Below are 21980 nucleotides of genomic sequence, written 5' to 3' on the forward strand. Positions count from 1 at the left end.
TCTTCTCTTTTCTCCTCTGCCTTTCACTTCTCTTCTTTGCTCAGCTATTTGTAAGGCCTCCTCGGACAATCATTTTGCCTTTTTGCATTTCTTTTTCTTAGGGATGGTTTTGATCACTGCCTCCTGTACAATGTCACAAACTTCTGCCCATAGTTCTTCACGCACTCTGTCTATCAGATTTAATCTGGTGGAACTATTTGTCACTTCCACTCTGTAATTGTAAGGGAGTTGATTTAGGTCATACCTGAATGGTCTAGTGGTTTTCCCTGCTTATTCTTCAATTTAAGTCTGAATTTTGTAATAAGGAGGGCTTCCCTAGTAGCTCAGTTGGTAGAGAATCAGCCTGCAATGCAGGAGACCCTGGTTTGATTCCTGGGTTCAATTCCTAGGTCGGAAAGATCCGCTGGAGAAGGGACAGGCTACCCACTCCAGTATTCCTGGGCTTCCCTGGTGGCTCAGCTTGTAAAGAATCCACCTGCAGTGTGGGAGATTTGGGTTTGATCCCTGGGTTGGGGAGATCCCCTGGAGAAGGGAAAGGCTACCCACTCTAGTATTCTGGCCTGGAGAATTCCAAGGACTGTATAGTTCATGGGGTCATAAAGAGTTGGACACAACTGAATGACTTTCACTTTTCACTTTTTTGTAATAAGCTCATGATTCGAGTCACAGTCAGCTCCTGGTCTTTTTTTTTTTTTTTTTGGACTATATACAGCTTCTCCGTCTTTGGCTGCAAACAATATAATCAATCTGATTTCGGTGTTAACCATCTGGTGATGTCCATGTGTAGAGTCTTCTCTTGTGTTGTTGGAAGAGGGTGTTTGCTATGACCAGTGTGTTCTCTTCGCAGAACTCTGTTAGCCTTTGCCCTGCTTCATTTTGTACTCCAAGGCCAAACTCGCCTATTACTCCAGGTACCTCTTGACTTCCTACTTTTGTATTCCAGTCCGCTATGATGAAAAGGACACCTTTTTTGGTGTTAGTTCTAGAAGGTCTGGCACGCTGGTTGTCCAGTGGTTAAAACTTTGTCTTCCAAAGCAGGGGGTGTGTTTTGATCCCTGGTCGGGGTGGCCAAAAAACAGAAGCAATATTGTAACAAATTCAATAAAGACGGTAGAAAGGGTCCACATCTGAAAAAAAAAAAAAAAAAAACTTTCAAAATAAAACATCATTTGGTTTCTACACAACGGCCTACCATTTGCAGCAACATGGATGGATCTTGCGATTATCATACTAAGTGATGTCAGAAAGGCAAATACCATATGACATCACTTATATGTGGGATCTAAACAAAAATGATAGAAATGAACGTATTTACAATACAGAAACAGACTCACAGACATAGAAAACAAACTTACGGTTACCAAGGGGAAAGGCAGGGAAGAGATAAATTAGGAGTTTGGGATTAAAAGATACACTACATATAAAACAGATGATCAACAAGGACCTACCGTGTAGCACAGGGAACCCTACTCACTATCTTGTCAAATGGCTCAGCACTGTTCTCATACTGGGAATTGTTGACTCCGGGAGGTAAGTATATGAGGGTCCACAGACTCTGATGCTGGGAGGGACTGGGGGCAAGAGAAGAAGGGGACGACAGAGGAAGAGATGGCTGGATGGCATCACTGACTCGATGGACGTGAGTGTGAGTGAACTCCGGGAGTTTGTGATGGACAGGGAGGCCTAGCGTGCTACGATTCATGGGGTTGCAGAGTTGGATACGACTGAGCGACTGAACTGAACTGAACTGAACTGATACCTCTACTTTTGATTTTGATTTTGAAGTTCTTTTAATTAGTTCTTTGGAAACTTGAGTAAAGTCAACTCTGAAGGCTACTGTGAGATTTCAGCTCTCACTGGGCTCCCGTTAACAAGCAGCTCCAGGGCCGCCCCGATTAGACCGTGTTTGTGCAGCCCTGCCACCTGCCAGCCAGCGTGCCCAGAGCAGGGGCGTCGGCCACCTTACAAGATTAGAACGGGCTGCTCAGAGTAACTTTCCAACAGACAAGGAATTGGGCCTGACTCACCTGGGTTTCCTTACCCTGCGAAACCTCACTGGGAAGCTTCTAGGTAGAAAGATTGGGTTGGTCAGGCCCATTCCTCCAAACTTTCCAGAAAAAAGAAGACACAGGCAACCTACTCTAGATTTCTTAAATGCCCCTCTTCATCATCCTGGAGAAGAGAAGGTCTACCCACTCCAGTATCCTTGCCTGGAGAACTCCACAGACAGGGGCTACAGTCCATGGGGTTGCAAAGAGTCGGACATGACTGAGCAACTAACCCTTTTCCTTTTTCCCTCCTCATCATCAGTGATTTCATGATTTCATGCCCTCTCCATTTTGAGAATTTTACGCACTTAGGCACAATTTCCTTGCTAAAGAAGAGGAACTGGGGGCTACAAACAAGTGGACGAACAGGTCATACAAGTCTTTCCTGCTTTTACCTGCCACTCCCCCAAGACAAACAGTCAGGCCAGACAGGGTACTCCTCCCTTTCCTAGAGGAAAAGACAGACAGGGGCAGGGCTGACAGGGCTGGGGAGCAGGACTCCTCAGAGAGAGGTCAGGAACTTCTGCCTCTGGCCTCACAAGGCCTCCTTTCACATGGTCAAGTTTCCCTTAAAATGGTAAGATTGAACCCGAGTCTCCTGCACTGCAGGCAGAGTCTTTACCACTGAGCCCCCAGGGAGTCATAAGGATAAGAAAGCTTGCTTCATTTCCCATTTTAAGATTCTGGCATTCTCGGTTTTGTTTTTATAAAGATGATACTTAGACCCATGGGCTGAATGAGAAGCAGACCGACTTTATCTAAGGTGAAATCTTGACCCTGAAGAACAGAGAGAACGTCCACGGTGGATTTTGTTTTCATATAAAGCTCATCCTTCACTGTTCAGTTCACCACAGCTTTGGGGGAAAGAGGTGGACAGAGCACTGTGCACATTTAAATTCCTCTAGGAGATTCTACATACCTAATTATTTCTTTTCCTTGGAAGAGGCTGCATGTTCTTGGGTTGGGTCTGACTGGTTGGTGCCATTTCCGCTGTGAAAGCTACCTCTGTCCCAGCATCTGGAGGATAAGAGCAGCATCGTGTCACCCAGAATAAATGACCAAGGTGAACAGTGAGTTTTCCTTATGAAAACAAAAAACATTATCAAACAAACCAGGGAAAAAAAAAAAAAAGCCCAGGAGTATGTGAAGTAGAGGAGACAGACCAAAGGAAACAATTAGGTATGCAGAATTTTCTAGAAAAATTCAAACACACATACTCTTCCTGTCCGTCTCTATTCCACCCAAGCCATGGTGAGCTGAGTCTGGGCTTCATATGGAGATAAACCAACAGAATACCAGGAAGTCTGTTCTGCTCTTCAGGGTCAAGGTCAGATCAGATCAGTCGCTCAGTCGTGTCCGACTCTTTGCGACCCCATGAATCGTAGCACGCCAGGCCTCCCTGTCCATCACCAACTCCCGGAGTTCACTCAGACTCACGTCCATCAAGTCAGTGATGCCATCAGGGTCAAGGTAACTCTCCTTAAATAAAGTCAGTCTGCGGCTCTGTCAGCCCGAGACTCTGTGGCATCATCTTTACAAAACAGAGTATGCCAGAATCTTAAAATGGCAAGAAGGAGAAGGGTGCCCACTGATGCGGGAATGAGACAGAGACTGACCAGGTTAAAACCACTGCGTGCCACGCGCTCTCAACTCAGCAGCCTTACGACTCGATACACACGTACACACCACCATAAAGGCAGAACGAACTCAGTAAGTAAATGCCCGGTAGTAAAAGAAGGCATCGTATCTGGCTGGTTGAAAGCAGGTTTCTAAGGAGTTCGACTGGCCAGTCGGCCCCAATCCAAGGTGGGGAGGCAGACTGAGAAGGGTGCTGGGTTCCGCTCCCCCTGGTGGGGGAGATGCGGAGTTCGGTCCCACAGGAGGCTCACACAAAGCTGAGCAACGCTTCAGGCTTCAGGAATCCGAGAGGGCGCTCGTTCTTAAAGAACTTGGCTGCCTGTTATCATCTGAACATACGAGGACATAATCAACTTTAAAAAGCTGTATCGCTAATGTCCAGGCTGACTTTATTTCATGGAAAGAATAAAAAGGCAACACCAACAGCATGATTTTCCTAAACACCAGACAGGGACAGGCGTTTTTCATTCCTCTTTTATCACATCATACAAAATAAAATTAAAAAAAAATCAACAGAAACACACCAAAACATACCCTGCACCTCTTAAATTAGCAGACTTAAAATTAAAACTTGAAGCAATATTTTGTTACACTTTGATCCAAACTCTATTTACAAATTAAATTGCACTTATAAAGATAGCAACATTTCTAACAGGGTCGTAGGTTATTCTGCTTTATTGTGGTTTTTATATCTCAGTATAAAACTTTTAAAGCTTTCTTTAATAAAAAAAATCATACTTTCTCTTTGCAGTACATAATTTATTTCCCCACTGAATTTCTGAACTGGTTTGCTCTTTTTGTGCTCTGTTTTATTTTACAAATGGCATGTACCTTCTGAGTAGGTACAATCAGACAGGACACTCATCCTAAGAGACCCATTCATGAAAATGTCAAAGTGGAAAAGATATGAAATATTAGCAGTCTAATCCTTTGGTTCATCTTAAAAAAATAATCAATTGATAAAATTTGCAAATTGGTGGTAATTCTTCTTTTTGCTTAAAAATAAATCCTGATTACTGATTAAAATCCAACACTGCTTTCAAAGTATCACCTTTCCAGCCTCATCTCTGCTCAAAGATGTCACTGTGACAACTGGTTTGACAGGACTCAGGCGACAATAAGGCACAAGTGGATAGTACAGATAAAAACAAATACTTTAGGACTGTATTTTTTTTCCTGCACAAATACTAAAATGTGTACCGTTTCCAAGATAAAATAACAAAAGGAAATACATATTTTTTGTTACGAAATACCTATACAAAATGTTTAAATGTACACCATCTGAGCTGCCAAAAAGGGTTTAAAAAATTACCAATTGTTTTTTTCCACACATAAAACTGTCTCATCAGTAGGTCCAAGAGAAGGTGAGTTCGCAATGTCCCAGCACTTGATGGGAGGGAGGGGGGCCAGCATTCCCCTTCCTGCTCTCCCTGACCCCAACACAAGACAAAAACAAAGGTCAGGTGTTGTCAGTAGTGTATTCTACTTATTACAAATGACTGAAATTTAGGAGGAAAAAACAATCAAGCTGGAGACCGGGAGGGTGCAGTGACTGGCTGTCGGGTGAGAGTAAGGCACTTCCCGGGCGCAGCATCCCCGTGGGGGGCTCCAGGGGGCAGGCCGGCTCCGCAGCAGGACGACTCGGGAGGTAAGACGGACGCGCCACCTACACCGACGTGGTCACACGGTCGACGGCATGGTTGACCTCATTTTTGTTGGAATCCAGTCCTTTAGCAGCATTCCTGTCATTCCGTAAATTCTCCACTGTCTTCTTCATGCTCTTGAGCTCCCCTGGGTGGGGCGTGGCTCGTCTCAGGAGTGTTCTCTGAGAAGCAAGCATCGGGGTGAGTGTTTGGGCTTCACTCCATCACTCCCGCAAAAGCTGTCCCACCCAGGTCCCCCTGCCCAGAGGTCACAGGCAGAGCGGGTGGAAAGCTTGCCTTGGAGCTACAAGCATTTATCAACTGCTCCCAAGTGGAAGGAAGGACAAACATGCTGTCTACAACTTATCTCGTCAAGATGGAAGAGTTCCTTTCAGGATAAAAGAATACTTAGGAAAATACGAGATGTGTTAAGATAAAAACAAGGTTCCACGAACAGTAAGAAAAATAATAAAAGACTTACAAGATATAATGAGGGGGGTGGAGGAAGGCAAAAGAAAGAGGAGTCAAAAATTTTAAAATTGGAACCACTAGAATGTTCTACTATTATCTGAAGGTCTTCTTCAACCCATGAGGCACAGGAGGTGAAGGAAAAGGGAGGTGAGAAAGGACTTCTTTTCTAATTCGTCTGTTTTATTAATATTTATATGACCTACTGAAGAAAATTCACATTCTTTTCCTAAAAGACCACAGGGCTGGAAGTGAAGTAACGGGGTATGGACAATGTTTTAAAAATTATATTATTAAAGATGCTATGTGCTCTTCTGCTCCTAAACAGCACCTACCTCTCGTCAGTGAGTCTGAGGAAGGGCATCGTAGGCTAACAAAGGCAGGGCAGAACTCAGACAGCGAGCAGCTGGTGAAACAGTCCTGCTCTAAGCAGCTATGAGATAAAATTAAAGAGCCCTTTTGGCTGGAGTCATTCTGTCATGCTTAACTCCTACTCTGCCCTCATAGAATAAGTAAAAAGTCCCCCTGCAGACAGCTGGAATAACAGACTGCTGCCTGGCAGTAATTTTAAAACCTCCCTTTGTCTTGGGGGCAGCAAGTATTCCCTGTGAGCTCTGCTTATGAAAATCTCAATTAGTGTCAGAAAGTTCAGAGGCCAAAGTCAACTTGCAGCAAGGCTCACAAGTTGTCCTTGACTCAGCCGAATGGCAGAGACACGTGTCGAGGATGGAGGCAAGTTGGGCTGAGTGGTCCTTTCAAACCTATGCCTGATTCTCAATGATAGCATGTAAGGGAATCCTACGGAGGTCACACGCTGTCTTCAAGAAGGTGAAGGCTCCTGGGTCACATGAAGGGGAGCACCAAGTCCAAGAGGACAGCAGGCAAGCTAAGCCACTCGGTGAAACGTGGATGAGTCCACACGGCAGAGCTGTGCATGGCGGCGGAGGGAGGGGAGCGACCTAGTTCACTGAGAACAGCGGAAAAGAAACACTTCCCAGCTGACTTTAAGAAATCAGTGGGGGCCTGAGGGGAAACCATCACAAAGAAAGAAAAAGAAGCACCCACACCCTGTTCAAACAAACAAATCTGTAAGTCCCACTTGCTTTACACACATTTGGTGAACCAGGGCTTAGAAATATCTAGCTTTTGCCTTCTAAAAAAAATTCTTAAATGCTGAAGGCAGAAAGGAGTAAAGACTATTTGAAAATAAGAGGGCTCTTTATCAGGCGCCACTCTCAATCTCAGAACGCGTTTCCATTTTGAGCATCCGTAAACGCCAAGCAGCCCGAATCCCATACCGTTTCGTTGTCGTCGTCATCCTTCTCATCGTCCAGAAACCGGATGGCGCTGACCCGGTTCACCGCCCGCTCGTTCCAGGCCTCTTCTGACACGTCGTGCACCAGGCTCTCGAGGGCGCCGCAGCGGGGCAGGTTCTCTGCCGGACAAAGACCACGTGAGCAGGGCTGCTGTGGCAAGGCGACCCTGACCCTGTCTTTCCGAGGATACCTAATTCTTTCTGAGATCACATCTGCTAAATAAGTGTTTACTATTTCATTTCAGAATGTCATCACGATTCCCAGACCACTTATTCAAGATTCTTTCTTACACACTCACTTCAAAAACTTCCTCTTGACAGTGAGGTGGCTGCACGTGTGGGATCTGGTCCTTTTCTTGGCCGCTCAAACCTACACTGTCCTCTTGGGGTCTTAACGTTCCTCTAACCAGGCTGGGGTCAGCAAGGTGACTCCATTTGTCCAGAGCCTTCTAGACTTCTTCTATCAAAACCAGCTCTCAGCAAAGGGTTTCTGACAGCCATGCCATGTGACTATGAATGCTTTTTTTAAAGCACGTATGATTTACAAAACAAAGGTATAGTTACTCAAAACAACTCCCTGGCTTAAAAACGCTTTGCTGGAGACCATCAGTACTAATCCTCCGAACTGTCTGCATGAATTTTAAAGTGGAGTCGCTCAGTCGTGTCCGACGCTTTGTGACCCCATGGATTGTAGCCTACCAGGCTCCTCTGTCCATGGGATTTTCCAGGCAACAGTATTGGAGTGGGCTGCCATTTCCTTAGGGACTCTAATCTCTTTTAGGAAGACAAATGTGCATTTTCAGCCTTAGCTGGAATTCAAAACCAGAAGGCTATTTAAGGAATGCCAGGCGTGATACACAGGTATGAGCATGTGTTCTGTAAAGATACGGCAGAAGATCCCCAGGGGAGACCCACAGGAACCTCACAGCTGGGCTGGCCTGCAGCCCCGTGGTCGGGGAGAGGCCTTACGGATGGGCAGGAGCCGCTGCTAACTCTCGGGGTCAAGTGAACCTGGCCCTTCAATTCACCTTGGCAGGCGGGTTCAGAAGGCAGCTGAGGAAGTAAGACACAGGTGAGGATCTTCTCCCCGGTGGTGTGGTCGGTGTCCGTCTGGAACGTGAGCAGTGGCTGGGCCTGGTTGTCCGATAACCAGAGAGCCTTCAAGTTCAAAGCGGTCAGCGATAAAGGCAGGTGCGACAGCCTTGGTGAAAACACAGGGAGAGGCCGGGCGCTTACCGTCTGTGATTAAATCAAACCTTGTCCACACGGACAAAAATTCAGCAACTGCTCCCCGAGACTGGGCGCGGTGTGTGAGACGGCGTTCTGCTTATACTGAGATGCACTGTGCCCCCTTTGCCAGGAGATGCTTCGGGGGTGACTGTGTCACCTTTCCTGCCATCATCTCTCTGGCACCTTCAGGCCACAGGGCAAAAAAGTTACAGCACACACTGTTTATTCTCAGGCTAGGAAAGTGAAAGTTGCTCAGTTGTGTCCGACTCTTTGCGACCCCACGGACTATACAGTCCATGGAATTCTCCAGGCCAGAATACTGCAGTGGGTAGCCTTTCCCTTCTCCAGGGGATCTTCCTGACCCAGGAATCGAATCGGGGTCTCCTGCATTGCAGGCGGATTCTATACCAGCTGAACGATCAGGGAAGCCAGTTTCCATGTAAAGGGGGGGGTGGGGAGGTGGAGAAGCCAGTGCACTTGTGGAAGGACCCATAAGCCAAGTCCTTCCTGAGTCACAGTCAGCGGGGCTGCAATGAAGCCGCAGGATTGCCTGGTCCCAGGCGCACCTGTAAACCTGGATGTGAGGGAGGCTGGGATGCTGAAGAGTTTAAATCACAGGTAAAGATTACAAGCGTTTTTTTCATGGACTCCACTTGCTCTCTCCGGGGAGATTATTTTAGGCATTCCATTTTAGACTTTAAAGTTTCTGAAAGCTCCCACTTCTCAGACACCTACATGATCATTAATTTCCACCTCAGATTGCTTCAGTTTCAAAGGGGAAGGTATCTATTAAAGCACTTTAAAAACTGTAAAGCGATTCCTCAAGATTAGTTTTATATTTATGTCTGTACAAATACTTGACCAGTGAAATCTATTTAGTGGAGACTGTTACCAGAAATCAAATGTACTTGGTACCTGGCAAAGGCAACTTGCAGAGAACATCTCAACTAGGGGTGATTTTGCCCCCAGCAAACACCTGGTAACTGCTAGAGACACTGTGGGGGAGGCTTTTTTTTTTTTAATTTTTGTGGCCTCGCCATGCGGCTTGCAGGAGCTTAGTTCCCTAACCAGGGACTGAACCTGGAAGCAGAGTTCTAACCCCGGGGTTGCCAGGAAAGCCCCTGGGGACGTTGCTGTCATCTAGAGGTCACGCTCGGATGCTGCCAAACATCCTCAGTGCACAGGACAGTCCCGCAACAAGGAGCCTTCCGGCCCCAAACAGAAGGGTGCCGAGTGTGGGGCTGTGGTAGAAGTCAACGCTTTACACACGTCACTAATTCACTCTGAAAACACCCGAACCTCTGCAGATGCCACGAATTTAAGGTTTAAAGAACCGAAGGTTATACCTGATCAAGTATTTTTACTCTAAGGATGGCTCCGTGGATTAAATGGTGGTTCCACCTGAGAAGTGATTTCTTAAGTTAGATAAAAAATAAGCTGATCACAGTATGTTATCTACAATATGACACATATTTTCTTCAGAGAAATTTCTGGCCCATTAGTTCTGAAAGACATTACATGACAGTGTGTATCCTGGGGTTCTTTCTTCCAGGAAAAAGTACCTCTATCTCCACTTAACATACATAGAAGAGCCGCCTAACGTCTCACCAACAGATTGATACTGCCTTATCAGATGCATTCTGAATTGACAGACTTATGGGAAATAAACTAGAACTCTAGGAAGAGCAGTTGGACTCCAGTAGTATAAGACGAATCCAAGTAAAACGTAAGCACAGACCAGCTAAGTTATTTTAGCGGATGAAGTTAAAAATGACCAAAGAAAGCAGCGAGAGTATTAACAAATTTTCTGTAAGAAGAATGAATACATTTTCGCAAACACCTTCCCTTGTCCTATTTATGGAGGTGAGAAAATATTTTCTTTTCCTAATCGTCCAGGAAAGGCTGATCCACCCCCACACATGCAAGGGGTGTGGTGCTGGATAAATGTAGGGAACCATGCCCACAGGGGAGTGAGGTTCTCGAGTCAATGCCATGAAACCTACCTATGTTAAAGGACCCCGAAAAGACTCCACGTGGTGTACCTGCCAGTATTTTACTAATGACAGTCAAACTGGGTGGGAGATATGTGTTTTTAAACCCCAGAATCCACCCAGTGCAGTGACGTGCATATACCATAAGGATGCCTGGGGGAGGGGTGGGGAACTCGGGGGCACAGCCGCTTACAGCCCCAGCTCCCCTTTTTCTGAGGCAGTGGTTGGGTTCCTGAGGTGGCTTGGAAGTGAAATCTCTGTGCTTATTTGTATAAGCTTCAAACGATCTCTCATCTGCCTAAATGCCGTCACACACATGTTAAACGCAAGGAAGCTGAAGACACAAAGCAAGTATCTGCCGGACGCTATGATGGGGCTTTTTAAAAAGAATACCCTATTTCACTGCAGGCGCTTAAAGGACATCAAACCCTCTTTCATGTCATGGAACCCAAGGATTATTTCTTTTCAAAATTTGTCCCTATTTCTCTTTTAAAAAGGAGTTAAGCTAATATCCTCTGGAATATTTCAAGGCCTTGGGCAAGAAATCTATAGTCAGCATCTCTACTTTTAGGAGCGGAAAGAAAAGAATAAATCAAGGCTCGAAAGCTGGCATGACACGCAGGTACTGAAAACACAGTCATCGTGCCTTCTCGAGCTAATAACTGGCTTCCCAGCGAAATGCTAAAGCAAAGGTACAAACGAAAGGCAAAGCATCAGTAGCAGCTGCTAAGGATGACAAATCATGTCATAAGAGCTACAGTAAATCACTAGACTCCACAGCAACAGGTCTGAAAGTCACATGCCACCAAGCCAGGGAAGACGGACACGGGGTCTAGCACACAGGTTTTCCTACAAAGCACCAGTGTACCAGCTTGGATACGGCTGCGACCGGCCAAGCACACGCCACACACACGAGCCCGTTCACACGTGTCTTGCGGACAGAGGTGTTCCCAGTGCAAAAGGGGGAAAAAAAAAGCCTCCGCTCCCTGCCCAGTCTGCAAACAGACTCTGCGGGCTGGGCGGCCCTGCACTGGCGCACTGCAGCCTGAGGGGGAAGACGCACGCTGCCCTGCTTCTCTGGGTGAACCAAGTCAGACACAGGCCAGAGGCAGAGTTTAAATATACAAAAGCTGTACTGTATTAAATATATATAATATTATATACATATCTTTTCTATTTTTTAAAGTATATATATGTATATATTCCCACTTTCCAGCAGAGTTAATAATATATTTTTGGTTTATTCTGGTACTTTCCACTCACTACAAGATCAACATGAGAAGCCACAGCCCCATTTGTACACATCACCATGTTCCATTTAGGACCACATCCCCTAAATAAATAAATAAAAAGCCTACAGCTACTATTTACAGCAACAGTACAAGGACTAGAAGAAATGAACAACCGTATAGTGAGCTTCTTCTTTTTAGGTACCTCAGTGACCAGTCCAGCCTGAAGTAACCTTCCCTACCTCTGATTAGGACTTTTTTTTTTTTAAAGTCATTCAGTCGTGTCCAGCTCTTTGCAACCCCATGACCTATACAGTCCATGGAATTCTCCAGGCCAGAATACTGGAGTGGGAAGCCTTTCCCTTCTTCAGGGGATCTTCCCAACCTAGGGATCGAACCCAGGTCTCCCTCATGGTAGGTGGATTCTTTACCAGCTGAGCCACAGGGAAGCCCAAGAATACTAGAGTGGGTAGCCTACCCCTTCTCCAGTGGATCTTCCTGACCCAGGAATCGAACCAGGGTCTCCTACATTGCAGGCAGATTCTTTACCAGCTGAGCTGTGAGGGAAGCCCCTCATAGCTATGAGGAAGCTATGAGCAGATTAGGACAGCAGTTACTTTATCCAATTTATTTAACAACCAAATGTGGCTGACTGATTAATGTAATACTAACTTAACTGACAGCTGAATGGTACTTACAACTGAGCATTCCATCTGTTTCTTCCTACTAGAATTGTTAGTTTTAAGTAAAGTTTTCAAAATGTTTAAAGGTACATATAGTGAGCGAACATAATCAGTGAAAAAAATGTCAACAGTGCCTAAATATCTAAAGTGAAAGAAAGCCTCCATAACCTCGGGTTTCCAGTCGTCCTTCGGGGCACCACTTCACTTTCTGGAGTTCTCCGCAGGCAAGACGTTCTAAAAACAAGAGCGGGATCACTGGGTGCCGGCCACACAAGCTCTCAGCCCCGGGCGTCGCAGGTCGCAGGGCGGAGACGCAGTTCATTCTCTAGCGGTTCAGGGTTCTGGCTACACTGTTGTGTTGCATTTTCTCTTTTAATATTTTTTCCAGCTCTATCGACAGGTAACACTTTGTAAACCTGAGGTGGACAGTGTGATGATTTGATGCACTTACATATACAGTCAGTTCTCCGTGTCTGAGGATGCAGGACTCACAGATACGGGGGTCCACTGTACTGTGGCATCTAACCTAAGGAGCTGCCCTTGCAGGCGTCTGCCCCTGTTGGTACCCTGGTTGGGTCCTGAAACCAACCTCCCCAAGGATACAGAGGACAACGACATTGGGAAATGATTGCCTAGTAGGCTTAGGGTCTCCATCTCCTCATATAGTCACCAGTGAGTGTGTATGCTGGAGACATTTAAGATGGACTCTCTTGGTACCTCTGAAGGATATAGTACAGTGTTGCTAACCGCAGTCATCTGCTGCATGTTAGACTCCCAGAGCCGCTTCACCTGCTAACTGGAAATGTGCGCCCTCCCGCATTTCATTTCCCCACCTACTGGCCCCTAGCAACCACCACTCTATTCTGTCTCAGCTTGTTTAGATTCCACAAATCAGTGAGATCTCACAGTATCTGCCTTTCTCTAACTCATCTCACTTAGCAAAATACTTTCAAGGCCTGTCCATGTTGTAAACTGGAGAAGGAAATGGCAACCCACTCTGGTATTCTTGCCTGGAAAATTCCATGGACAGAGGAGCCAGGTGGGCTCCAGTCCATGAGATCACAAAGAGTCAGACACGACTGGGCACATGCTGTAAATGGCAGGATTTCCGACCTTCTCACAGCTGAGTAATATTCCACTTCGTATGTATGAATATGAACACACAGGCACACACCGCATCGCCTTCACCCATCCGTCCGGCGCTGCTGGCGCTGTTTGCACATCTTGGCTACTGTGAATAAAGCTGCAGTGAACACGGAACAGGAGATGCCTCTTTGACATCCTGCTTTCTTGTCCAGAAGTGGAACTGCCGGGTCATACAGTAGTTCTGTTTATAAACATTTACTGAGGAAAAACTCCATGCTGTTTCCCACAGTGGACGCCCCAACTTACATTTCCCCAGTACTGCACAGGGGTGCTCTTTTCTCTGCCCACACGTCTTACCTCTTGTCTTTTTAATAAAAGCCATCCTAATAGGTATGTGGTGACACCTTATTTAGTCTTTTTAACTTAATTTTTTTGGATCATGAAAGTCAAAGGTACAAACTATCTTTCCACTGACAGCCGTGGCTTGCGGTATTTCGCGTTAGTAGTTCTTTGAGGAAGATGCTCAGATACCCGATTGTGTGTGCTTGGTGGACAGTCCCCTGGGGAAGAAGCTGAGAGTCAGGTGCCTCTGCGTCCTGGGCCCACATGGCTGATACAAGGCACCTCCTCTGTTCCTGGACCCGGAGGCTTCGTGCTTTCGTTTCCAAGTGGCACTTTAGCATTATCCTTGCTGCAATTTTTCCTATCAAACGTGTCAAAGGTTTCTAGGAACGAACGTGCAGGGCCCCTGTGCCATTTGCTACTTTTATACGCTTGGGAGGACAGACAGACACTTCTGTGGTGTTTGGTAGGACTTCCCATGGTGTCACATCTCTGCAAGCTGAAAAGCTGACATGGCAGCCTCTTTTTTATGAGCTTCTATACCAATACTTTAAATAAGTAGTCATTAAATATATTTAATAAGCTTGAAATCTGGTTATGAATCTGCATATACCATGGCCTAAATGGCACACTTAACCCGCTCAGATGACAGCTGTGGCACTCAGCTTTTTAACTGGGTTTTCTCCACCCTGGCCCAGGCGTAATAAAAACAGAACTTTCCCTTCTTCTGAGAACTGGAGAACGGGGACTTCACTGGTGTAAAAAGCAGTTTTTAGACACCAGAGTCATCTTTCTGCTTAAGAATTAGTCATGAAAATGCATGCTCTCTAGAGCAGCGAGAACCAGGACGGGTCTGGAGTCCCTGGGCTTCTCCTGCTGCAGGAAGAGCACAGGAGGGAGGGAAGGGGGACCTTCTCATGCTGCATGTCTCCTGGGGGCTCAGTCCAAGCAGAAAGTCAACATCCAGCTCTAACTAATCCCGAGATCCCAGTCACCAGTGAGTGGCCTTAAGAACCTATCATGATGTCCTGAAAGCATCAACTTTAATACGGCGAGCGTTTCTTGAGGCCATAACTCATCACCAGATTCCCCCGCGTCCTGCTATTTGTTTAGCTCTGCTGCCCACGATCCATTAGCAGGAGTGAAAAATTGCGGCCCGCGCCCAACCTGCGAGCAGCGAATCAGTGAGGACACAGTTCCCCAGACACTCTTCAAGTCACCGGCATTTACCACTTAGGACCACTGATCATCCTCCCCCCGGCCCCGGCCCCAGCCCCGGCCCCGGCCCATCTAACACTCTAACACCCCGTCCCCCACCCTCTGACACGCAAAAGCATTGTTTAAATTCCTCTTGGCAATGAAGCCTGTGACATCAGGCACTTTGCAGTGGCCTGCCAGCTATTCTGCAAAACTAACATTTCTCATGTTTTCATTCAGTTAACAAATATTCGCCAGGCATCTCCTAAAGGCACAAATCACAATGAGACGCAAACCATCACATGCACTTTAGGTAACTTGAGCTTTCGGAGGACCGCGAGCAGGTAAACAGGCAATGATCACTGGGATAATCCAGAAACGCAGACCCAGAGAGAAGTCTTCCCAGAGAGGGGCATGAGGGAGAAAAGATAAAGGTACAGAGCCAGAGAAAGGGTCGGAGGTGGGAAGCAGAGCCTGGGTAGGAAAGTGCAGCGATGTCTGCAGTGATGAAATAAGCTCAGAATGCTTGAAACTACTGCACATTGCAGGCTGGTGAGCATGCCGGCAGGCCTCTGACCCAGAACCCGACAGACTGGCGGCTCTTTAGGTTTTTTAGACTATGAAGCACTTGGTAATTCTGACATCAGCTATGGATCTTCTCACCAGCAAAGCGTCTCTGAGTACAATATTGTCCACAAATTCAGGGGGTTCAGAGTCACAGATAGAGCAGACCAAGACTCCCAGCTAAACTCTAGCTCAGACTCACTGGAGCTCATTTTTCAGATGAGGAAACTGAGGCCCGTGGTGACTCATGGAAGCCAGCTATAAAAGCCAAGACCTAGGTCTCCCCCCACCTCCCACTAGGGTACCGCCAACCAAGACCCACGTCTCCAGCTGCACCCACAGTACCCTGAAAGGACTCCAGGCGCCGGCGGCCCTGACCTTGTCCCCTCCACGGGCTCCATCACTCCGGCTCCCAGACTGAGAGCTTCCGGGCCTGGCTCAGGCGACCCATCAGTACACGCTCTACCAGGGGGAGTAAAGCGAGATGGCCGAGGCTGGGCTGGAGGGCCGTCTGCTTGTCTCGGCTTACCTGTTCCCTGCCACGTCCAGGACGTGCAGCTCGGCCGCCCGAGACACCTCCGCGGGGATCCGAGTCAGCCTGTTGTCACGCACGCAGAACACCGTGAGGCTGCAGCAGCCGCCGATCTATGACAGGAAAGAAACACGACAGTTTTCCAGGCTGTTCTGGGACACGGGGGTGGGGCTGGAGGGTCTTGTTCATCAAATGGCATGAAACGGATGCACAGAATTCTATCCCGTGACGATTCAGTCTCGCTGATGACAAACTGTGCTCAACTTAAATCACACGAAACATTGAGTAACCTGACAAAAATCTCTGCAGAACATTAAACATTCATGTTCTCAATGAAGCCAAGAAAATAAACAATACAGTTCAAAAACTGCATTCTGAACAGAAAGCCATTTTATCTTTCAAATATGTTAACCAGATGACATAGTCCAGACACATATACAATTTGGCAATGTGGGAGTTTAAGATTCTAGGTTGGAAAAGAATATGAAAAAGCGTAATTATATATATATGTTTGTATAACCGAATCACTTTGTTGTACCCCAGAAACTAACACATTGTAAATCAACTATACTTCAATAAAAAGCTTAAAAGAAAAAGAATACTAGGTTTTAAAAGTTAGGCGAAAGATGATACATACACACACACACACACACACAGTTTTCAAGACCTGCCCACTATATTAACTTCAGTGTTCCAGTTTATTTTAAAAAGAGAAAAAAGAGAGACATCTGAGAGATGATTCACGGATTACTACCACAAGTCTCTGAATAGCTTTTGGTCATTCACAACTTAATTTGATAAATTCATTTGCCTTTGACAAATGCAAAATCAACCATTTTTTAGCAAAAAGTAAATTCGGTCGGCTATGACCTAATAAGCAAACTCTGGAAGACAGGGAAGGACAGGGAAGACTGGCGTGCTGCAGGCCACGGGGTCACAAGGAGTCAGACACGACCTAGCGACTAAACAACAGCAACATAACCTACTGCTAAAAGCATATGTCAATATCTGCACCCACCAAATCCAATTCCCTATTATTTAAAGTAACCAATTCTAAGGTAATTGAGCTTAGTATGAGTCTGGTCTTCACAAAAGAATTCACTGCCTCTCTTGAATAAGCTGGCTGTGGCTTCTACAGACAGGAAAGCTGAGCCAAGGGGGTGCAAAACCAGCTCGTCCTAGACACAACAGCCCGCAGGCCTGGGGCCACACTCCACTCTCCAACCAGGCGCTGTCCTGACTCAGAGCGGCTGCTGTGGAAGGGCTCCTGAAGGGACCTATTGATTCCAGCCCATGGAAAAGTACTCCAGGGCCTCCTGCCACAAGAGGAGCAAGACACCTGGGTCTTCATCAGTGTCTGAATATACCTTCTGCCCTTTTCTATATTTATCTCTGTGTTAAATGTACATTTGGACCTTAACAGAAGGCACATTTATGAAACTGCTGCATAATTCCTTTCATGGACAACTTATTATATCTTCCCTCAGGAGTTAATATAAAGATTTTGAAATACTATATTTAACCACAGCACGTAACCGTAATGAATGTATAAGAAAACACAGAGGAAACAGGACTAACATTCCTCTCTGATTACCTGGAAACACCCAGGTATGCTTGATTCTCAGTATCTGCATTTCCCATCCCAGAAAAACTGGTTTGCCCACTGTCCTCTACAAGCCAGCATGGACTGATATTTCTCATCACACTGTTTCTTACAGAAACACCCTTCTGTCATTTTCGAATCTTACCAATCACCCCTAATTAGCAAAAACATTCTCTAACCCAACACCGCCGTCCCAGAACCCCTGGTCCACATCAATCCATTGCCTTCCTAGTCCACACAATCCTCTGAAAGAGCGTTTGACAGGCTGTTTAATTTGCGTGTTTACATGTAATCAGGGCGCCTGGCCTCCCATCTACCCTCAGCGGAAGCCCAGCCACCAGCCAACGTTCCTCATGAAGGTACGCTTACATGCTCGCATTTATTTGTTCACCTACTGCTGAGAGGCTGTGGCATGAAGCTGTCATCTGCTTCCATGTGCAGTAACTGGAGACCACAGAACTCTTTTCTCTGGCAAGAATCTCTATGTCTGATGTAGTGCAGATTTTCTGTCCTACGAGAGGCGTCAGCATCTCCCAGGGGGCAGGTGTTCTTCCCTCCCTTGAGGAAGGGATCAGTTTTCCTCAGGTGCCCAGGCACCTTGGGAAAGGAGGTGGATCAAAACCAGGGATGCCCTGGAGCAGGCGAGGAGCGACAAGACAGAGCCCCCCTGATGAATCTAGGCGACCCCAACAAAGACTGACCCACAGGGAGGAACGCCCACGGTCACCGGGGACCCCCCTGGGTCTGCAAGGAGGGGCAGACACACCGCATCCCGCCCCGCTCTGAGGCAGGGCTCCCTCGGACGCCAGGGACGGTGATTCACACGCAGGACCTGCCTGCTGAGGGATGAGGTACTGGGGGTGCACAGAGCTGAGACTGCGTGGAGATCTGGTGCTTCGCTGGTGCTGAAGCCACCTGCTGCCTGCACCAGCAGGGTCTCTGTATCGGTGGGGGGTGTCCACGGTTGGATACACCACCACAGCATGTCCGATTTGTACCACATGCATATACCATCTACTCCTCAACAATCATTAACTAATGAACGTGAGTCAGAGAGGGCTGTGAACGCTGTCCATGCAATAAAAGCTCTGCCCAAGTTCACACCCTTAAGGACTTTGGGGTAAAAGATGGGAAACCCGGAGGGTGTGTGCTACCTACGTGTTCATGGTTTGTGGTTTATTTTTATTTCCCCACTCTAATGTCACACCACTGGAGAGGTCGAGGGAAGGAAGGCGGTGTATCCCAGAGCCTCAGGCGCCCTGGGTCCCCAAGGCAGGACAGTGGCCTCTGAGCCCCACTGGCGACATACTAGGGGAAGGATGACAACAAAGAGCCCATCTGGGCCAACGCGCAAGGGCTGCCTGATCCGGGAAAAGATGCGAGCACCCCACAGGGCCTCTGTCCAAGCCCCTGGGAAGGGGGGATGCGAAACTTTGGCTTTTAGAAAAGACAACTGGACAGTTAAAACCATGACACACAAGACGGGGCTCTGTACAGACGTCAGGGTGGGATGAGGACACCGGGGCGGGGGGTGGTCTTTGGGGTCACACAGACCCGCAGTGGGATTCAGGCTCCCTCCTGGGTCCTGTGGGTTCTCACGTGTTCCTTTAGCGAAAGTAATAAGCATTAGGTTGAAAGGAACCACCTGCCACAGCCCCTATCCTAGGACCTGGCCTGTCGCCTCTGCCAAGTAAACAGAGCTGGTGTTTTTCCGAGAACGTCAAGTCCCAGGTCCGAGTCAGGAGGCAGTCCACGCCTGAGCCCCTGCCACATCACTGGAACTTTACGGAGGCCGCCCCGCTTGGCCCTGGATGCCACAGAGCCCCTTGGGTGTCAGGCCCCATGACCGTGCCTTGGGGTGACATTTCTTGTGTTCACAGGACTGAAGAACTGCCCTGAGTTCAAGACTGTGCTTTGCAACACTCATGCAGTTTTGCTTTCTCTTTCGGGTTCAGGAGGTAGAGTTTACATGCTCCTTAGGGGTCAACAGGAAAAATGTCTCATCACTTAGGATTTCTGGGAAGCAGAGATGCTGTTTAAGGAACTTATCACCAGTGACATAGGAGGCTGACATTTTAAAACCCCTTTAACCTCATAATAGCACACAAAGATAACAGCCCCACAGAAAAGAATACGAGGGTCTGGACCTGGGCTCCCTGAGAATCACAGAACGCAGCCGAGGACACTCACTGTGCTCTCCTATTCAAAACAATACTACCCTTGACCCTCTGGCGCTGCTCTGACCCATCTCAAGGAGACGGCCCCTGCAGATCACGGAGCAAGCCTTTGCCCAGATCAGCTTTCCCTGAGTATCAACTGCCTGCAGGTGACAGCTGGCGGAGACCATCAGACAGATTGCAGGACTCAAGGAGAAAGGCGGTATGAGTCACCTTTGCCCATATCCTGCCCCGAGTGGAAAGGAACTTCCATTTTCCTTCAGTATCTTCCTTTCAATATACTGTTGTAGCAGAACTGAACCCATACTTCACCGGCCAAGAGGGAAAATGTACAATAAGCAAAATCGGGTCAAAATCCCATTGGAAAAGAAATAACATGATGTGTGATTTTAGAAACCAAAGGCTATTTTTGCCTCTCCCACCATCATCTGTAGCTTATTATTGAAATGCTCCCCACTCCAGAAATATCTTGGAGACCGTGTAGTTTGGGGACTCCCTGAGTTGCTGGGCCACTGACATCAAAATACCCACTGACAGCGACAGTATTCTCCCAATTATACAAAGTAACTTAGGTGACTGGAAAAATAAAAACCACATACACACACACGACGGCGTGATGAGAAAACAACTCAAACCAAATCCTGCCACAGAGGGATAATCAACCTTAACATTCGGAGGTGCCAGTGCCAGGCATCTGTGGTTATAAACATGCACAGCAACAGAATTAGGACCAGCTATGATCTTCAGCACCTTTGTCTGCATGCCGGAATGCCTTCCCACCCAAAACGGCACCAAGAATGCTTTCCCACGTCATTAGGATTCTAACAGGATTTTTACTGACCACTCAGTTATTTCTTTCTACAGAAGGATCACAGATTACTTAGCACATCACCCTTTCAGACATTGCTTATTAGTTCTGCCATTTCTTTGCTGTGTGACCCTGGGCAAGTTACTTAACCTCGCTGAATCTCAGCTTAGACCTCTGTTGGATGCAGAAGATTATTTGCCTCTACCTAATAGAACCGTTGTGGAAATCAGACAAGAATTAGCCTGAAGCCACCTGGCACATGCCAGCTGCCCCTATACATGCTTGGCATGGTGCTTGGAACATGTTAGACACCTCTGTGTACATCGGGAGAAAAAAATCTTGTGCATGCCTCTTAGCGTACACTCCTGATTGCTGTCTTAGGATAAATTCTTACAAGTCTAACAACAGAATCAAAGAGTACGCACTTTCTTTACGTTTTTAATAATGCTACCAAATTCCCTTCCAGAGATGCCATAATAATTTATACTTCCATGATAACAGGCACTTCCTGTACTCTCATCAATATTTGGTATGTTATTCTATTTTTAAAATCTTAAACATCTGATAGATATAAATGCTTTGATTAACATATTGTTGTAAATAACTGTTATTGTTCAGTTGCTCAGTCACAGGCTCAACCCATGGGTTGGGAAGATCCCCTAGAGGGGGGCATTGCAACCCACTCCAGTACTCTTGCCTGGAGAATCCAATGGACAGAGGAGCCTGGCGGACTCCAGTGAATAGGGTCACAAAGAGTCAGAAAGGACTGAAGCGACTTAGCATGCACACTGGTTGCTGTTGTTCTGTCGCTCAGTCCTATCTGACTCTTTGTGACCCCATGGACTGTAGTACCCCAGGCTTCCCTGTCCATCACCAACTCCTGGAGCCTGCTCAAACTCATGTCCATCGAGTCAGTGATGCCATCCCACCATCTCATCCTCTGTCATTCCCTTCTCCTCCTGCCTTCAGTCTTTTCCAGCATGCTGGGAGGGACTGGGGGCAGGAGGAGAAGGGGATGACAGAGGATGAGATGGCTGGATGGCATCACTGACTCGATGGACATGAGTCTGAGTGAACTCCGGGAGTTGGTGATGGACAGGGAGGCCTGGCGTGCTGTGATTCGTGGGGTCACAAAGAGTCGGACAAGACTGAGCGACTGAACTGAACTGAACTGATCTTTTCTAATGAGTCGGTTCTTCATATCAGGTGGCCAAAACACTGGAGCTTTAGCTTTGCATTAGTCCTGCCAATGAATATTCAGGATTGATTTCCTTTAGGCTTGACTGGTTTGATCTCCTTGCAGTCCAAGGGACTCTCAAGAGTCTTCTCCAATACCACAGTTCAAAAGCATCAATTCTTTGATACTCAGCCTTCTTTATGGTCCAACTCTCACATCCATACATGGCTACTGGAAAAACCATAGCTT

General features: G+C 47.0%; 1 protein-coding gene across 1 annotated transcript in view; it reads right to left on the reverse strand.

The window, feature by feature from the left end:
- Positions 1-4052: 4052 nt before the first annotated feature.
- Positions 4053-21980, reverse strand: part of LRRC1 (leucine rich repeat containing 1) — a 135112-nt gene continuing 117184 nt past the window's right edge. The window contains exons 11-14 of the mRNA XM_019986203.2: positions 15964-16079; positions 8141-8313; positions 7096-7232; positions 4053-5511 (exon numbers count right to left, since the gene is read on the reverse strand). Coding sequence (XP_019841762.2) covers positions 5353-5511; positions 7096-7232; positions 8141-8313; positions 15964-16079 — 585 coding nt within the window. The 3' untranslated portion in view covers positions 4053-5352. The remainder of the gene's footprint in view (positions 5512-7095; positions 7233-8140; positions 8314-15963; positions 16080-21980) is intronic.

Source organism: Bos indicus, chromosome 23 (assembly GCF_029378745.1).
Source record: "Bos indicus isolate NIAB-ARS_2022 breed Sahiwal x Tharparkar chromosome 23, NIAB-ARS_B.indTharparkar_mat_pri_1.0, whole genome shotgun sequence".
In the NCBI taxonomy this organism is placed as follows: Eukaryota; Metazoa; Chordata; class Mammalia; order Artiodactyla; family Bovidae; genus Bos; species Bos indicus.